This window comes from Echiichthys vipera (assembly GCF_963691815.1).
Source record: "Echiichthys vipera genome assembly, chromosome: X".
NCBI lineage: Eukaryota > Metazoa > Chordata > Actinopteri > Perciformes > Trachinidae > Echiichthys > Echiichthys vipera.
Genome location: NC_139825.1, coordinates 34,684,315 through 34,701,293, shown reverse-complemented (window position 1 = coordinate 34,701,293; position 16,979 = coordinate 34,684,315). Strand labels below are relative to the sequence as shown.

The 16,979-nt window shown below is 43.3% G+C and overlaps 1 protein-coding gene across 2 annotated transcripts in view; it reads left to right on the top strand.

The window, feature by feature from the left end:
* The window catches only part of evc (EvC ciliary complex subunit 1), a 19,606-nt gene extending 2,627 nt beyond the window's left edge, over window positions 1-16,979 (top strand). For both annotated transcript variants that reach the window (XM_083939303.1, XM_083939302.1), the window contains exons 4-20: window positions 705-928; window positions 1,046-1,130; window positions 2,967-3,065; window positions 3,156-3,284; window positions 3,371-3,532; window positions 11,019-11,235; window positions 12,735-12,883; window positions 12,996-13,094; window positions 13,163-13,375; window positions 13,534-13,643; window positions 13,819-14,020; window positions 14,138-14,362; window positions 15,032-15,167; window positions 15,467-15,569; window positions 15,669-15,795; window positions 15,900-15,996; window positions 16,081-16,979. In XM_083939303.1, coding sequence (XP_083795429.1) covers window positions 705-928; window positions 1,046-1,130; window positions 2,967-3,065; window positions 3,156-3,284; window positions 3,371-3,532; window positions 11,019-11,235; window positions 12,735-12,883; window positions 12,996-13,094; window positions 13,163-13,375; window positions 13,534-13,643; window positions 13,819-14,020; window positions 14,138-14,362; window positions 15,032-15,167; window positions 15,467-15,569; window positions 15,669-15,795; window positions 15,900-15,996; window positions 16,081-16,229 — 2,526 coding nt within the window. In that variant the 3' untranslated portion in view covers window positions 16,230-16,979. The remainder of the gene's footprint in view (window positions 1-704; window positions 929-1,045; window positions 1,131-2,966; window positions 3,066-3,155; window positions 3,285-3,370; window positions 3,533-11,018; window positions 11,236-12,734; window positions 12,884-12,995; window positions 13,095-13,162; window positions 13,376-13,533; window positions 13,644-13,818; window positions 14,021-14,137; window positions 14,363-15,031; window positions 15,168-15,466; window positions 15,570-15,668; window positions 15,796-15,899; window positions 15,997-16,080) is intronic.

Here is a 16,979-nt window from a genome sequence, read left to right as displayed (position 1 = left end):
TTAGTCCTGACTCTGGGGACACAGAGCAGACCTGTCCCATGTTTAGTCCTGACTCTGGGGACACAGAGCAGACCTGTCCCATGTTTAGTCCTGACTCTGGGGACACAGAGCAGACCTGTCCCATGTTTAGTCCTGACTCTGGGGACACAGAGCAGACCTGTTCTGTAGATATGATCTACTTTTCTTAGTGAGGCCTCAAGCAGCAGCGTTCTGAATTAACTGCAGCTTTCTGATGGACTTTTAAAGGAGACCTGTAAAGACACTGTTACAGGAGACGAGCCTGCTAAAGATAAATGCATGGACAAGTTTTTCTAAGACCTGCTGAAACATAAATTCTTTAATCCTTGATATATTCTTTAGGTGATAGTAGGCTGACCATGCGTAACCATTTAGTATATCACCATAATAACATACACCTTCTGCATGGTTCACATGGTAATAGAAACAACTGAGGCTTAAATATGTGGTCATTGTTTTATTAAAAAATATTATATAATTTGTATTTGGACTGAGACTAAAAAGTACATCAAAAAAAACTTTAGCAAAATTTGTGCTGTTTAATAGGCGTGGTCGCAAAACAGAAAACACTAACCTGTCGAAAAACCAATCCATGGATGAGTGTGCTATAATAAATGTAGTATGTTGAAATTAGTTGGTTTATTATTATTCTTGAATTACATACAACCTTTCGCTGAATCTGTCAGCCTCTCGCAGACGGAGCATCCAATCCATCGCTACATGAACACTCCAAGTTACCAGCAATGCCTAATGATGAGTCATCGTCCTCCACTGATGGAGAGTCTCTGAGCCAAGAGCAGGACAATGACGGCAGCAGTCAGTTTATCTCCTCCTCCCTGGTCCCCAAGAGCTTGCAAAACCAGAGCTTCACCAGGGTTTCTCACTACCCTCGCACACTGACACAACCCAAGTAGGAACCAGTAGTCTCTAAATGTTAAGCCATAACCAACCATGCAACTTAACCTAACAGCAATTATACACAAACCTGAGGTTGGTGGAAGTGATGATGCTCTTGTTATATCCACAGTTTTGAAGGCAGGATCAGCCTTTACTGTTTGGCCCTGCAGGATATACAACAACTCTGCTCCCAGCTTCAGGAAGAAAAATGTCTAGTGAGTTTTTGTCATTTTTCTTTAATACAGTCATGAAATAGTTATCAAGTATATCTCTTAAAGTGTCTTATCTAATCTCATCTCATCTTCAACCGCTTATCCGGGGTTGGGTCGCGGGGGCAGCAGCTTTAGCAGAGGACCCCAAACTTCCCTTTCCTGGGCCACATTAACCAGCTCTAACTTGGGGATCCTGAGGCGTTCCCAGGCCAGTGTGGAGATATAATCTCTCCACCTAGTACTGGGTCTTCCCCAAGGCCTCCTCCCAGCTGGACGTGCCTGGAACACTTCCCCAGGGAGGCGCCAAGGGGGCATCCTTACTAGATGCCCGAACCACCTCAACTGGCTCCTTTCAACGCAAAGGAGCAGCGGCTCTACTCTAACTTCTCACCCTATCTCTAAGGGAGACTCCAGCCACCCTCCTGAGAAAACCCATTTCGGCCGCTTGTACCCGCGACCTCGTTCTTTCGGTCATGACCCAGCTTTCATGACCATAAGTGAGGGAAGGAACTCAGATTGAGATCGAGAGCTTTGCCTTCCGGCTCAGCTCTCTTTTCGTCACAACAGTGCGGTGGATCGACTGCAATACCGCCCCCGCTGCTGGGATTCTCCGGCCAAACTCACGCTCACTCGTGAACATGATCCAGAGGTACTTGAACTCCTTCACTCGGGGTAAGGACTCATTCCCTACCTGGAGTAAGCAATTCACCGGTTTCCTGCTGAGAGCCATGGCCTCAGATTTAGAGGTGCTGAGCCCTTTCACACTCGGCTGCGAACCGATCCAGTGAGTGCTGAAGGCCACTGAACGACGATGCCATCAGGACCACATCATCTGCCAAAAGCAGAGACGAGATCCTCAGCCCACCAAGCTGCAACCCCTCCCCACCACGACTACGCCTCGATATCCTGTCCATGAAAATCACAGGATTAGTGACAAGGCGCACCCCTGGTGGAGGCCAACCCCCACCGGGACCGAATCTGACTTACTGCCGAGGATCCGGACACAGCTCTTGCCTTTGGTGTACAGAGATTGGATGGCCCACAGAAGTGACCCCCTCACCCCATACTCCTGCAGCACCTCCCACAGTATCTCTCGAGGGACCCGGTCATATGCCTTCTCCAGATCCACAAAGCTCATGTAGACTGGATGGGCATACTCCCAGGCCCCCTCCAGGATCCTTGCAATAGTGAAGAGCTGGTCCATTGTTCCACGTCCAGGACGGAATCCGCATTGTTCCTTTTCAATCTGAGGTTCGACTATAGGACGAACCCTCCTTTCCAGCACCTTGGAGTAGACTTTACCAGGGAGGCTGAGTAGTGTGATACTCCTGTAATTGGCACACACCCTGTGGTCCCCCTTTTTAAATAGGGGAACCACCACCCCAGTCTGCCACTCCCTTGGCACTGTCCCAGACTTCCACGCAATGTTGAAGAGACTTGTCAACCAAGACAGCCCCTCCAAACCAAAAGCTTTCAGCATTTCTGGACGAATCTCATCAAACCCTGGGGCTTTGCCACTCAGGAGTTGTTTGACTACCTTAGTGACTTCCACCAGAGATATTGACAATGATTCCCCATCAGCCTCCAGCTCTGCCTCTACAAAAGAGGACATGTTAGTCGGATTAAGGAGTTCCTCAAAGTGCTCCTTCCACCTCCCGATTACCTCATCGGCTGAGGTCACCAGCATCCCGTCCTTACTGTAAACAGCTTGGACGGTTCCCCGTTTCCCCCCAGCAGAGGCTGCAGCCCCTCTGGCCTGTCAGTACCTTGCAAGTGTGTCACATTTAAATGGCAAATATGGTTGTTTTATTCTCCCTTATCACTTTGATCCTGCTGTAGATGTTTCTTCAAATGGTGAAAATAATATTCAGCGGCCGTTTTCCAAAAGACAAAAATGATGCTGACTTCTCCAAGAATATTCTTCAAATGCAAGAAAAGGTAGAGCAAGATCAGATGTCTATCACATGTATATTCACGCATAATACATTATTTTGGCCGTCATATACATGTTGTCATCTGTCCCTGCAGGAACTAGATGAGCTGAAGAAACAGTTGCTATCAGGCCAAGCTGCCAGCGAGAAAAATGATGATGTTCTGTGTACTTTAGAGGAAATAGAGAGAGCCCAAAAAGATCTTCTTGAACGTGGCCTTCAAGTGGTAAAACTTAAAGAAAAGTCAATTAGACCACCTTTATTTACAATGCCAGTTCTGAAAAGAAAACTAATGTTCATGTCTCTTCACAGTCCAGGCGTTTTAGCAAACAGGTGGAGGACTTGTGCCAGCATCTGCTGAAGAAGACCAGCATTTTCTCTCCAGATGAAGCCCAGAATGTGATTCTGTCTCTCATCCAGACTCTTCTGTTAGTAGAGAACCACCTGACGACTACACAAGAAGCTGATCTGAAGGTAAACCAATACAAGTTGTAGCGGCATGGATGTGTTGTTTGTCACTAGGAGGTAATGTGTGTCTGGAGGTGTGTCTATGTGGGGGCGGAGTCAAGGGTGTGTGTGTGTGTCACTGGAGCTGACTGATTGCTTGATGAATGCCACCTGTGTCTCACTTGGAAATTGTTTGCTTGGTGCAGAGTGGAGAGGCAGGGTGCTTATATTTCTGTTGACCGCTAAAACTTCTTACAATCATATAGTCAATTGCTGCAAGTTTATCCTTAAACTGTATGTACAAAGTACTTTTAATTGAAAGGATAAATAAACAACCACAAACTGCAGTGACAGCTTCACGTTTCACGTTTCTTTGGATAAAGCACGTCGCACAGAACCCTGTGTTCCCCTCTCAGTGACTAATTTGGGTTTTGATAGTCACGATACAAAGTCAACAGAATTCCGGCTACATGTCCGACATCGGTTGATGCTCCGCTGGATTGATGTACTTAAAACAATGGACCACTCAGCCACATTTGACTGTGACCGTGAGTAAATTTGGATGAACTGACGGAAGCGCAGCGCAAGCCACGGTATGTTGAACTCAGCTTATCAATACTGCAAAGTTTATGCCTTGCCTGGATGCAGTTGATGCTGGTTGCTACTGCATATTGGATGCACACGGATGCTGTGGCTGCTGTTTGATGTCAATCTTGCCGTATTGCTCAAGGATTGAATTACCCTTTGGAAAAGTGGATCGCTTTTTTGTGTACATTAAAGGAGTGAAGTTGGATGTGGATGTTTCATGCATTGACTGGTGATGCTCAAGCTGAAATTAGTGTGGACTGTGGACTTCAAGTCAATATTGGATTGTTCATGAATGGAGTCAGATTTGTGATGGAATCAAGTTGGAGGTGGATTGTGATGCAAGCCCTTTGAATGTTTTATGCTGGATGTCAATATGAGTGGATCAAAGGCTGGTTCACATGTGAATGGGTTGAAGATTGGCTCAAATGCAAATGAAACTGATAACAATGAAATTGTCAAAAGGAAAATCATTCTCACTGAAAAGGGTTTGGTGTGTAAAATTGAGACGACAAGCAAGAGTGAAGAAAATAAAAGGTGTCATCAATGCTTTAAAGGAGCTTATGGAGAATGATGGCAATGTTTCACAGGTGCAAAGTCAACTGGACATCTTGACGCAATTGCACGGGGAGGCAACTTCCCTGCATGCATCACTGATGGAAATAATACCTGACATTGAAAAGGAAAAACAAACAGTCTGGTTTGCAAGCATCAATAAATACAACAAAGGATTTGTTGAGGATGTGAAATCCTGGCTCTCTGAAATGACAAGACCAGCCTCAAGACATGCAACAAATGACAATGTGGTGAGACAACCAAATAATAAAGAACGTGAAAACCCTTCAATCTTACCACTGCATGAGCCACATCTGAGCAGTAAAATGTCCCCAGACATGGGACTGGAGGAGATGCCTGGAAAAGGTCATGACATGGATCAGGATGACATTCAGCCAAATGACAGTATTTCAAATTTTGGAAGCAGAAAATATGGATCAAAAAGTGGGACTGCAAGAACTTCAAGCTCCTCTATTTCCTCTTCTCGTGTCAAAGCAGAGGCTGAAATGGCTGCTCTTCTCACTCGTCAGAAGTTACTCCAACAAAAACAAGAGCTGGACCAGCAAGAAGAGGAAATAAAGAAAAGAAAAGAGAGATTTGAACTTGAAGTGGAGATAGCATCTGCCCAGGCAAGGATGGAGGTCCTAAAAGTTTCAGGAAGCAGTGTGAGAGGCAGCAGATGTAAAAAATGGGATGGCATGGAATCCTACATGGCCAGAGGGGCTCTTGACGCTGAACAACTTGCTATCCTTAATGGCGAGACAAACTGAAATTTCTGCTCTGCTGGCGCAACAACATAATATATCTCATTTGCCAAAAAGAGAGATTCAGGTGTTTGATGGAGATCCTCCTCAATATCACGCCTTTATAAGAGCCTTCTTACGCAATGTAGAAGAGAGGACAGGTGATGCTGGAGACTGTCTGCACTTTCTCGCACAGTATACAAGAGGAGAACCACAAGAGCTTGTGCGAAGCTGTCAACAAATGCCTGCAGACAGAGGTTATCGAAAGGGTAAAGGCTTTGTTGGAAGAGCACTTTGGAAATGAACAAAGGATTGCTTCAGCTTATTTGGACAGAGCACTCTCATGGCCTGTGGTTAAAGCAGAAGATGCTAAATCTCTCCGAGCTTATGGTCTCTTCCTAAGAGGATGTTGTAATGCTATGAATGACATACAGTATATGTCTGAACTTAACATGCCTGCAAACATGCTGACAGTGATCAAGAAGTTGCCCTACAAGCTGAAAGATAAATGGAGGTCAGTAGCTTATGGTATTCAAGAGACCCACCATCGAAGATCTACTTTCCCTGACATTGTGAGTTTCATTGAGCGTCAGGTAAAAATCATTGCAGACCCTGTATTTGGCAATATACAGGACACACAAAAGACTATACAAATTAAAGATGGCAGCAAAGGTAGCCATCAGCGTCGCACACGATACCAAGGAAGTAGTTTTGCAACTACGGTAACATCAACTGATGGAAAGGCCCATGTGCAAAAGGAAGGAGCCCCATTGGACAAAAAGACCTGCTTATACTGCAAGGGTGAACACGCACTGGAGTTGTGTTCTCTATTGGGAAAGAGGGCGCATAAAGAAAAGATCACTTTTCTGAAAGAGCATTTAGTCTGCTTCGGTTGTCTGTGCATAGGGCACATGAGTAAGGACTGCAGGAGGCGACTGTCATGTAAAACATGTGGAGCTAGACACCCTAGCATGCTTCATATTCACTCAAAGAACAAGGGCCATGATAAAAATCAAGTAGGTGTGGCAGATTCAAACACAGCAGTAGGCCGCTCTCTGGTGGCGGTGCAAAGTAGTGGTCTCACTGGGGCCGGTGAACATGACTGTAAGCTCTCCATCGTGCCAGTCAAGGTCAAGTCTAAAAAGGGTCACAAAATTGTGGAAACATATGCCTTCTTGGACCAAGGCATATCAGCTCCAGTGACAGGTCTTATGAATAAACTGAAGGTTTCAGGAAGAGGAACTAAAATTCTCCTACGCACTATGGGCCAAGAAAAGCTTGTGGGAAGTTGCATTGTATCAGATCTGGAGGTAGCTGGCTTGGAAAGCGACCTTTACTGTGACTTGCCAGATGTCTTTACACCAAAAAGAATGCCTGTGTGCAGAAGCAATATAGCATGGGTGCAGGATCTGGTGAGATGGCCATATTTGTGAGGGGTACACCTACCTAAAATTGATGCAGAAATTGAGCTTTTGATCGGCTTGAATGCACCAAGAGTCCTGGAACCAATAAAGGTGATCCAAGTGAAGGAGGGTCATATGCTGTCCAGACGTTGTTGGGATGGACTGTTAACGGGCCAATGTCTGGTGAAGCAGACTTGGAGCCTCCCAGCATCACTGTTAACCTCATCGCTGTTGTGAGATTGGATGAACTGTGGAAGCAGCAGTTTCAACTAGACTTCCCTGAATGCAGCCATGAAGAGCAATCGGGTTTATCAAGAGAAGATTGCCAGTTTATGGAAATGGTGAAAGGCACTGTTCAGATGGTGGATGGTCACTATACCATTGGTTTGCCTCTAAAAAATAGAAATGTGTGTATGCCTGATAATCGCAAGCTAGCAGAGAAATGCACCTTGAGTCTGAAAAGAAGGTTCCAGAAAGATGCCTTGTTTCATGCAGATTACACCACCTTTATGCACAACATCATTTCTTGCGGTTATGCTGAAAATTATGAATGAATCATTTTTAATTATGAATTTAAAAATGATGGTGTATACCATCCACAAAAGAAAATATCAGAGTGGTGTTTGATTGTGCTGCATCATTCCAAGGGATGTCATTGAACACAGCTGTTGCAAGGACCCAATCTTACCAGCTCATTAATCGGGGTCATAACCATATTCAGGAAAGAACCCATTGTTTTGATGGCAGATATCGAGGCCATGTATCACCAAGTATGTGTACCAGCTGAAGACTGTAACCTGCTAAGGTTTCTCTAGTGGCCCAGTGGGGATCTCTCTCAAACTTTGGAGTACAGGATGTGTGTACATCTATTCGGGGCAACGTCATCACAGAGTTGTGCAAACGTTGCTCTGCGAAGGTGTACGGAGGATAACAGCAACTCCTTCAGTCAGCAGGTGTTGGATACCATTATGCACAGCTTCTACGTGGATGATTGTCTTGTTTCAGTGCCCTCTGAGGCTGAGGCTGTAGCCCACCATGACCTTCGAGCCATTTGGACCAGAGGTGGTTTTCAGCTAAAGAAGTGGATAAGCAACAGTCGAAATGGGTTGGCTGCAATTCCTGAAGAGGAGAGGGCAGTGGATGTGAAAGAGATGGATCTGGATCATGACACACTCCCTGTTGGGAGAGTACTCGGTGTGCAATGGTGTGTACAGTTGCATTGAAGTTCAAGATTTCAATCCAAGAGCGACCTTTGACCCGTAGAGGCATCTTGTCTGTGGTTAGTTCCATTTACGATCCACTTGGAGTGCTTGTGCCAGTGGTGTTAAAAGCCAAACTAATTTTGCAGGATCTCTGTCAGAAAGGTCTTGGGTGGGATGACGTCATACCCACGACCATTGCACTGTAGTGGAAAAATTGGATACAGGAGCTCCACCTACTCCAAGATTTCAAGATCAGCAGATGTTTAAAGCCTATGCACTTTGGCACTGTAGCTTCTGCCCAATTACATAATTTTTCAGACGCAAGTGAGATGGGTTATGGAACAGCTACCTACCTACTACTGCGCAACACTGATGGAAAGCTGTGTAGCACCTTTGTCATGGGAAAAGCCAGGGTGGCTCCCTTAAAACCAATCACCATTCCCAGACTGGAGCTAACGGCAGCAGTAGTAGCAGCACGTATGGACAGGTTGTGGGGAAAGGAGCTACAGATGACATTGCTTGACTCCGTCTTTTGGACCAACAGCACCTCGGTGCTCAAGTATGTCAAAAATGAAACCTCCAGATTTAAAACATTTGTGGCCAACAGGGTCGTGGAGATCCTTAAAGCATCTTATGCAGCTCAGTGGAGATGTGAACACCTTGTCCAATCCAGCAGATATTGCTGCCAGGGGACTAGGAGTAAGATCATTCCTCAATGATGAAGAATGGATGTGTGGCCCACAATTACTGCTATCAGAGGAGCAATGGCCTACAAACCCAGACAGTTCAGAAGAATTATCAGAGCAAGATGATCCTGAGTTTAGAATGAGCATTTTGACTAATGCTGTTTCAGCCGAAGAAGTTGAATCAGTATCTCAATTGATTGACCGTACCTCATCCTGGAACCGTCTGAAAAGAGTCATGGGTTTGGTATTTAGATTCAAAAATAGACTCTTAAGCCTCTGGAAGAAGAGGAAGGAGGTCAAAGAGCTGCTATCACACTCAAGGAGAGATGAGAGAGGGCAGAAGGATGTTCTGAAAACCAAGCTGCAGAATGTCAAAGATCTGTTCGATGTTTCTCTCACTGTGGAGAAAGTAAGAGAGGCAGAGCTGGAAATAATTCGATCATGCCAAAGGAAAAGATTCCAAGAGGAGTTTTCCAGCCTCCTAAAGAATCAGAATGTGAAACGAGCCATGAATACCATATGCCATATATACAAACTAAAGCCAAAGCTTGATAATGGCATCTTGAGTCGGTGGAAGGCTCAGTAGGTCAGCAATGCCTGAAGAGTCAAAGCATCCAATCATATTGACCAAAGATCTACAAATCTCTGACCTCATTCTGAGACAGGTACACAAAGAAGTCGGCAATGGTGGAAGAACCCACATGTTGGCAAAGCTACGCCAGAAGTACTGGATTACTGGGGCCAGCATGGCTATACGAAAGATCTTGGCCAAATGTGTTGTTTGCAGACGAGTCCTGGCAGTGCCAGCCAGCCAACAGATGGCAGACTTGCCACTCAACAGGATTTCTCCAGATGAACCACCATTCACCTCAGTTGGAGTTGATTGCTTTGGTCCATTTGAGGTGAAACGTGGAAGATCTAAGGTGAAAAGATATGGAGTAATATTCACCTGCTTAGCTCTAAGAGCTGTGCATATCGAAGTAGCTGCATCATTGGAGACAGATTCCTTCATCAACACCTTACGTCGCTTTACAGCAAGAAGAGGCCAAGTCAAAGAACTCTGCTCGGACAACGGACCCAACTTTGCCGGCGCTGAACGAGAGTTGAAAAGATCTTTGGAACAGTGGAACCAGTCTCAGATCCATGTTGAACTCCTACAGAAAGGGATAAAGTGGAAGTTCAATCCTCCAAGTGGTTCCCATCATGGGGGAGCCTGGGAAAGATTCATCAGGAAAGTCCTCAACTCTACTTTAAGAGAACAAACTCTGGATGATGACGGTCTCCACACTATTCTCAATAGCAGACCAATAACAAAAGCATCCATAGAACCTGATGACCTAGAGGCTCTGACTACCAACCATCAGACTTGTGGCACGGGTAACATTCTATCTATGCTCCGTAAGTTCTGGAACCTCTGGCCTAGAGACACTGAAAGATTCGGACCCGCTCTTCAAGGACATTGAAAATGGATTATTCTCATGTTTGTAAAAAAAAAAAGGGAGAGAAAGAAATTTAATTGTTAATCTTTTTGCATGTATTTTGCATTAAGTTATTCCATGCTGCTGTTATTGTTCAGTAATTATTATTATGTTATAATAATTAGGGGCCGGAATGTAGCGGCATGGATGTGTTGCTTGTCAGTAGGAGGTAATGTGTTTCTGGAGGTGTGTCTATGTGGGGGTGGAGTCAAGGGTGTGTGTGTGTGTGTGTGTGTGTGTGTGTGTGTGTGTGTGTGTGTGTGTGTGTGTGTGTGTGTGTGTGTGTGTGTGTGTGTGTGTGTGTGTGTGTGTGTGTGTGTGTGTGTGTGTGTGTGTGTGTGTGTGTGTGTGTGTGTGTGTGTGTGTGTGTGTGTGTGTGTGTGTGTGTGTGTGTGTGTGTGTGTGTGTGTGTGTGTGTGTGTGTGTGTGTGTGTGTGTGTGTGTGTGTGTGTGTGTGTGTGTGTGTGTGTGTGTGTGTGTGTGTGTCATTGGAGCTGACTGATTGCTTGATGAATGCCACCTGTGTCTCACTGGGAAATTGTTTGCTTGATGCAGAGAGTGGAGAGGCAGGGTGCTTATATTTCTGTTGACCGCTAAAACTTCTTACAATCATATAGTCAATTGCTGCAAGTTTATCATTAAACGGTATGTACAAAAAACACCCACAAACTGCAGTGATGGCTTCACGTTTCCTCTTTGGATAAAGCGCGTCGGACAGAACCCTGTGTTCCCCTCTCAGTGACTAATTTGGGTTTTGATAGTCACAATACACTAGTTATTGGTTAGCACATCATTCATTTTGCTTCCTGTTGTACGGAAGTGGATATTTTAAAGAAAAAAGTATTTTTAAACTTCTCTTAGAGGATCCAGCAGAAGTTGTTGTGGTGGGAGGAGCTTACAGGACTTCTTCAGTCTCAACCTGCTTTGCTAAAACGGGAAGTGTCCCTGAGGCAGGGATTGATCGCAACAACACTGGAGCAGCTGACGAGTGATGACGTTTTGACCTTTAGCCACATGGAAAAGATACTTTCAGAGGTTCAGTCAACTCTGACCGAAGGCCTTCAACAGTGCACTGAGGGTAAGATGCGTAAAGTGAAAATGGAAGGAAATTCACTGCAACATACTATCATGTCAAAAGACAATAGACAAAAGGCATTTCATAGTAAGCATTTTGCAAGGTCTTTGCAAAAGTGGAAAATAAAAAATAAATGTTTAGTAACACAGTTATCTAAATACTGACCAAATGTGTGTGTACTTTTCTCACATTATACACCACTAGTTTCTGGAGGCAGGTAGCAATTGACAATATCTAGCCTACTTTTCATACTTAAATGACGTACTCTCTCAAAATAGACCACTTTCTGGGAATCCTCTTTAGCTCCTTAAATAAGGTCAGGTTCTTTCAGGACACCACAGAATATCTTTTGCATCATAGACTGCACCCACTGCACCCTAGTGCACTGGATTTTAGAGCTTGTGCACCACAGTGACATTCTAAACAAATAACTTTATTAAAGAATATTTTAAAATAACATTATACAAACAATGTATTAAATTGTCAGACAATTCTAGAAATTAACAATGGAAATTAAACAATAAATCACACAATAAATAGGTAAATCATACTGTATGTTTAGTGTCAATCAATTGCTAAAGAATTTAAATAAAGAATAAATAAAAAATTAAATGCAAACTTACTATATGAAACATTTTAAATCCCCCCAAGCATCATTTTCTGCATTATATATTCTGTAAAAAGGTTTAATATCGAAAACATACACACCGATACCAATATATCTGTGATTATCTATATATCTGTCTGACTCTACTTTCTATTGAGTTCAACAACCTTCTAGAAAAAAAAAAATCCATCACAGAACATCATAGAGGGTTTTCTCGCTGTCAGTTGCCCCATTATTATTCTATTAGGCCATAGAGCAATACAGCCACAAGACCTCTTACTATTGAGTAAGTGGTGACTGATATATATATATATATATATATATATATATATCAGTGTTAATTGTCAATTGTTTTTTGCTGTCTCTGCCCACATGTTTAAGGCTGATCACAGCAAGTGGCTGATATACACTGCAGAATTTCGGCGGTTATAGACTGAAGTAGATCTAGAAGAAGGTTGCAAAATAACTCCAGAATACATTAAAATGACATATTGATGTAACAGTATATACAATTTATTATTCACAGAGTTGGTTTATAATTATTTCAGAGTATACTGTCACTTACATAGTACTTATTTATTACGAGGACAATCCCTATTAGTGAACATTCCTACTAAAGTCATCCAGCTTAAAAAATGCTCATCTTGTCCATCTCATCCAAATGTTGACTGATCATCCCCAAAGCAATTTCAGTCAAAAGCAACTGGACTTGGTTATTTGTCTAGGAAGATGTTTCACCTCTCATCCAAGAGGCTTCCTCAGTTCATGTACGCAACTGACCAGGCCTGGACTGGTCCCAACCTGGTCAGTTGCTTCTGACTGAAATTGCTTTGGGGATAACAATGACCTGGACAAATGAGAACATTAACAGACTCATTGACTGATCATGTTCCAGAGTGTGCAATGAAGACAAAGGAGCTGGTGAACGACAAGTGCAGCCGAATGGAGTCAAAGAGGAAGAAGCTTTTGAGGAGCCAGACCAAAGAGAAGAGCCGCGCCCTGGAACTGAGACAGCCTCACAGTGACCTACAGCAGCTTATCAAGGTCAAAACGTTTTGCCTCCCTTTCCTCAAAATGCATATCTGGGATTCATTTATCAGACTAAATGGAACCAATTACACTGGTGTCTTAATCTGAACCGTAGCTTTTCCTTCAGGTGTACCAGGAGCTGCTGATGAAACACAGGCAGCAGATGTCTGACTTGGAGCAGCAGCAGGACAAAAGGATTGCAGAAGTCCTCTGTGATCATTGGAAGGTAAAAGATTTAATATTGCATTTTCTATTTGCACCATTGTGTATTTCCATATTTTTTTGTATCTTCAGAAACTCCGTGCCTCCTGGTCAAAGAGACTTGGCGAGCAAGCCAAGGAAGTCTTTCTCACCTCTGTCCGCGCCCAGTCAAAGGTGTCTGCTGAGTGCTGTGACAAGCTGTGGTTGGATCTGGAGCAGGAGCTGACTGCACAGCTGCAGCAGGCAGAGTGCACTACCAAGCTGCAACTGGAAGACATGAGGGCACAGCTTGATAAAGATGGACAGGTAGACATACAGCTTCTTTATCATCTTGATTCTTTCATCAATGAGTACAAGCATCCTCATTTATAAACTATGTTTCTTAAAGTCCATGAGATCATTGCAAGAGTTTAATTTTACTAAAGGTTTTCCCATATTTCTAATTCAACCCCCTTTTTCTGTAGGCGTGCAGTGAGGAGATGGCTCTGGTGCAGGCCTGCCTCCAACACCTGAGTGAACAACAGACGACGATCCTCCGAGCCATGGCAGTCAGACAGAGCTTCACATTAAACAGGTGATATTCTGAGACCTCTGTCAAAAAACTAAATATTCATGGTCATTAAAAGATTACCTGATGTAAAAAACAAAATCTGCATTAACACAACTTTTCTTTTATGTGGATGTATCCGTTTATGGCCTCCGCTGTGTTTAATCAATTCAGAAATAATGCAATATGATCTTCTTCTCAGCCACGTGGGGAGTTTGATAGAGAAGAAACATGAGCACCTGTTGGTGGTGGTGCAGAGGTACTTTGTGGTCAGGCACTTCTGTCTGCACATGCTGAAGGAGATGAGGCTATCCAAGCTGAAGGCACTCTCTCAGACCGATTTTAGAGCTGTGCTAATGGAAGATCCTAGTAAAAGCCAATCCTGTATCAATTCAGCTCTCAAGGTGGGAAAAAGAAGTTTCAAACCGCTGCTAAATACAGTATGACTCCTTGTGTTCACTTATCATATAGAAAAAGTTCACAGCAGATTGAACACTGCTGTTGTCCCGTACTAATCACAGAACAGCAGTGCCAGCCTTGCAGAGAGGCATCTGGGTCCAGAGAGTCAGCTGGTGGGCCACAGCTTCCAGCAGGAGTTCCTGTCCGAATTGGAAACAGGGATGGAGCTTCTTCAGAGCCACGCACAGCTGGTGCTAGGCAACGCCCTCAGCCACGCTATCCAACAGATGATGGAAACCCCACTCAATGAGTCGCAGACCTCTCAGAAACAGGATGAAGGATTGAAGGTCGGGGTTGGGTTATGAATTAGTAACTGTTTTTGGCATGTTGCTTTAGGTATGTTTGCATGCAAAACCCCCGTGTGGATCACAAACGTGCCAGATACGCTTCTCGGCTGCAGCTCACGGGTGTAGAGGCTACCTGAAGATTTTATTTACGCTGAAAGGCTATTATTTAAATTATACGTACGTGAACGCGATAATAAAACACTATTAATTTACTATATTACTACAGTTTATTACTTATTTTAGGCTTTTACCATTATTTCTTCATTTTAATTATTAAGCTTTTATCTTACTTTCTTTATTTTCTTATTATCTGAGCTTGTTTTTGTTTATTGTTTCTGATTATGTTTTATCTTTCATTGATAGAGCACTGTGTAATCCTTAATCTTAATAATCTTAAAGTGTAAACTGTTTTGAAAAATTGTATTTATCCTTTCTCTCTCTCAAATTATCAGGGTCTATAGGATTGAGCGGTAAACATTGTTTAGTGTCAAAGAAAAATTGACAACTGCACAGGTTTGGCTGATCCCTTGCAGCTTTGCTTGGGCCAGACAGAACTGGCATAGACCGTCACTTCAGTCAAACTTGAACGCTGCTGACACGCGAGCTTGCCACTGACATGACCATAGCAGTTTAGACGAGGGGTTAGAGTAATATTTTTTTTCTCATTAGCACCACCTGACGGATGCTGCCTCAGAGAGCGTGTATGTGACCAAAGATTCTCTGGCTTCACTTGTCCAAAGCTACTATTCCCACCTACAGGACATCATCAAAGTATTACCGCAGGAACAGTCAAACAAAATCCAGGGTGAGATGACAATCACAACACACATGCACATGATTATGGTGCCGTTATGACTGCAACCTTACTCCTTATCTAGAAATGTATATATGTAATGGATGCTACATGTACAGTATTTTTATAGTAAGTCATAGGGGAAATATTTGCAATAGTACAGTGATTGCCAGGATTTTTTTAGATTTGTTAGAACTCATCTTGTTATCTTACTCTTTACTATTAATGATTTAAGCAGAGAGCGGTAGAGTTTTGAGTAAGATGAGTAAGTACAAGTTTCAAAATCTTTTATCATTTTACTGTTCCTTCAGAGGTGAATGAGAAACAACAGAGCAGCAGTCAGCTGAGCAGATCGTTGCTGAGGGAGTTGGTGAACTGGGGCAAGAAACCCACCTCTGCTGAATTTCAACAGAGGTGCAAGAGCCGCACACTATAGTACTACACACCTTTATCAGTCTTAAATACATGAAAAATGAACTATTTGGGTTGTTTCTTTGCTTTCTTGTGTGTCAGGGTTGAACTCCACAAACGGAGGGTACTGGAGCAGTTTGATTTGGATCGGGAAAGGATATATGAGGAGCTGAGACGGAAGAAAGTAGCCCAGGGTCAGAACATGGAAAGAATCAAAGCACAGCTGCTGGTTAGTATGTTTCACGTCTGTTGTGCTTCCCTGCATGAAAACAGGTTTACAACTTGATTTGCAATCCTGCCGTTAAGCAAGCATTGTGTTATTGTGTCCATTAGGAGGCAGAAGAAAGCTTCATAACTGAGCTGGCGACCTTGGCCCGGGTCTCTCTCCACAGTCAAGACCCAGAACCCAGCGGTGAAGAGGACAACACTGGTAAACACCATTTTAGCTCAGATGGTAAATATATGTATACTCCACTCCTCTGTCTATGTCCTTCATGGTGTCATATTTCAACAGGTCCCGAGAGTGGTACAATATTGGACCTACTGTCCCTGAACCCAGCATTAGATCCAGCTTTGAATCCTTCACTGACACCAACAATTGTAACTCCAGTGGTGAAATCAAAACCAAAGAAGAAAAGAGACCGGGAATCTCATCTCAGCTGAAACCTTAACACAGTAATGTTTACATAGTCATTAGTGCATAACTTGCATTATGGTTTTGAAAACACAGCAAGCATATTTTTCAAAACATTCTACTATGTGGATGGCCCCTAAAAGACTTTCTAAATATACTTGCTTACCGACTAACAATCATCCCAAATGACAAATCTGATCAATGTTTGATTCATCAGGAATTGGAGTGGGGGCTGGGGACATCCATAAAATAGTTTTTTGAGCTCCCTAAGCTAGTTTAGCTGGTTGAAAACCTGTGACACTGATGTCTGCCCGTAGAATGGCCACATTGACACAACAGGGAACATTAACTTCAGCAGCCAGACTGACGACCACACTGAAGGCTGCCTGCCAACATTTTTTGTTAATCGGCCTTGTTAGCGTAGGCATCTCCCAGTGTCTATCATGTCAAAATGGCATTAACCGGCCAACCAATTAATCGATCCATCATTAATATTCATACAGTCATGTCATGTAAAAAGTTTACTTTATTAGAGTTCGTGCCTTATGGAGTAATACCATTACTGTTATGTTGGTACCAACTTTGTTGTTAGGAAGGTACCTCAGGTTTTTCTGCCTTAAGCAAGATGATTTATGTATAAATGGGCTGTCCTTTTAAATGTTTTTAAAAGTGTGCTTGAAATAAATGACTGCAATTTTGTGATGATGACAAAAACAATTGTTTTTCATTCTGTATTTTTGTAAATGCCATGTACCATCAGATAATACAATAAAATAACA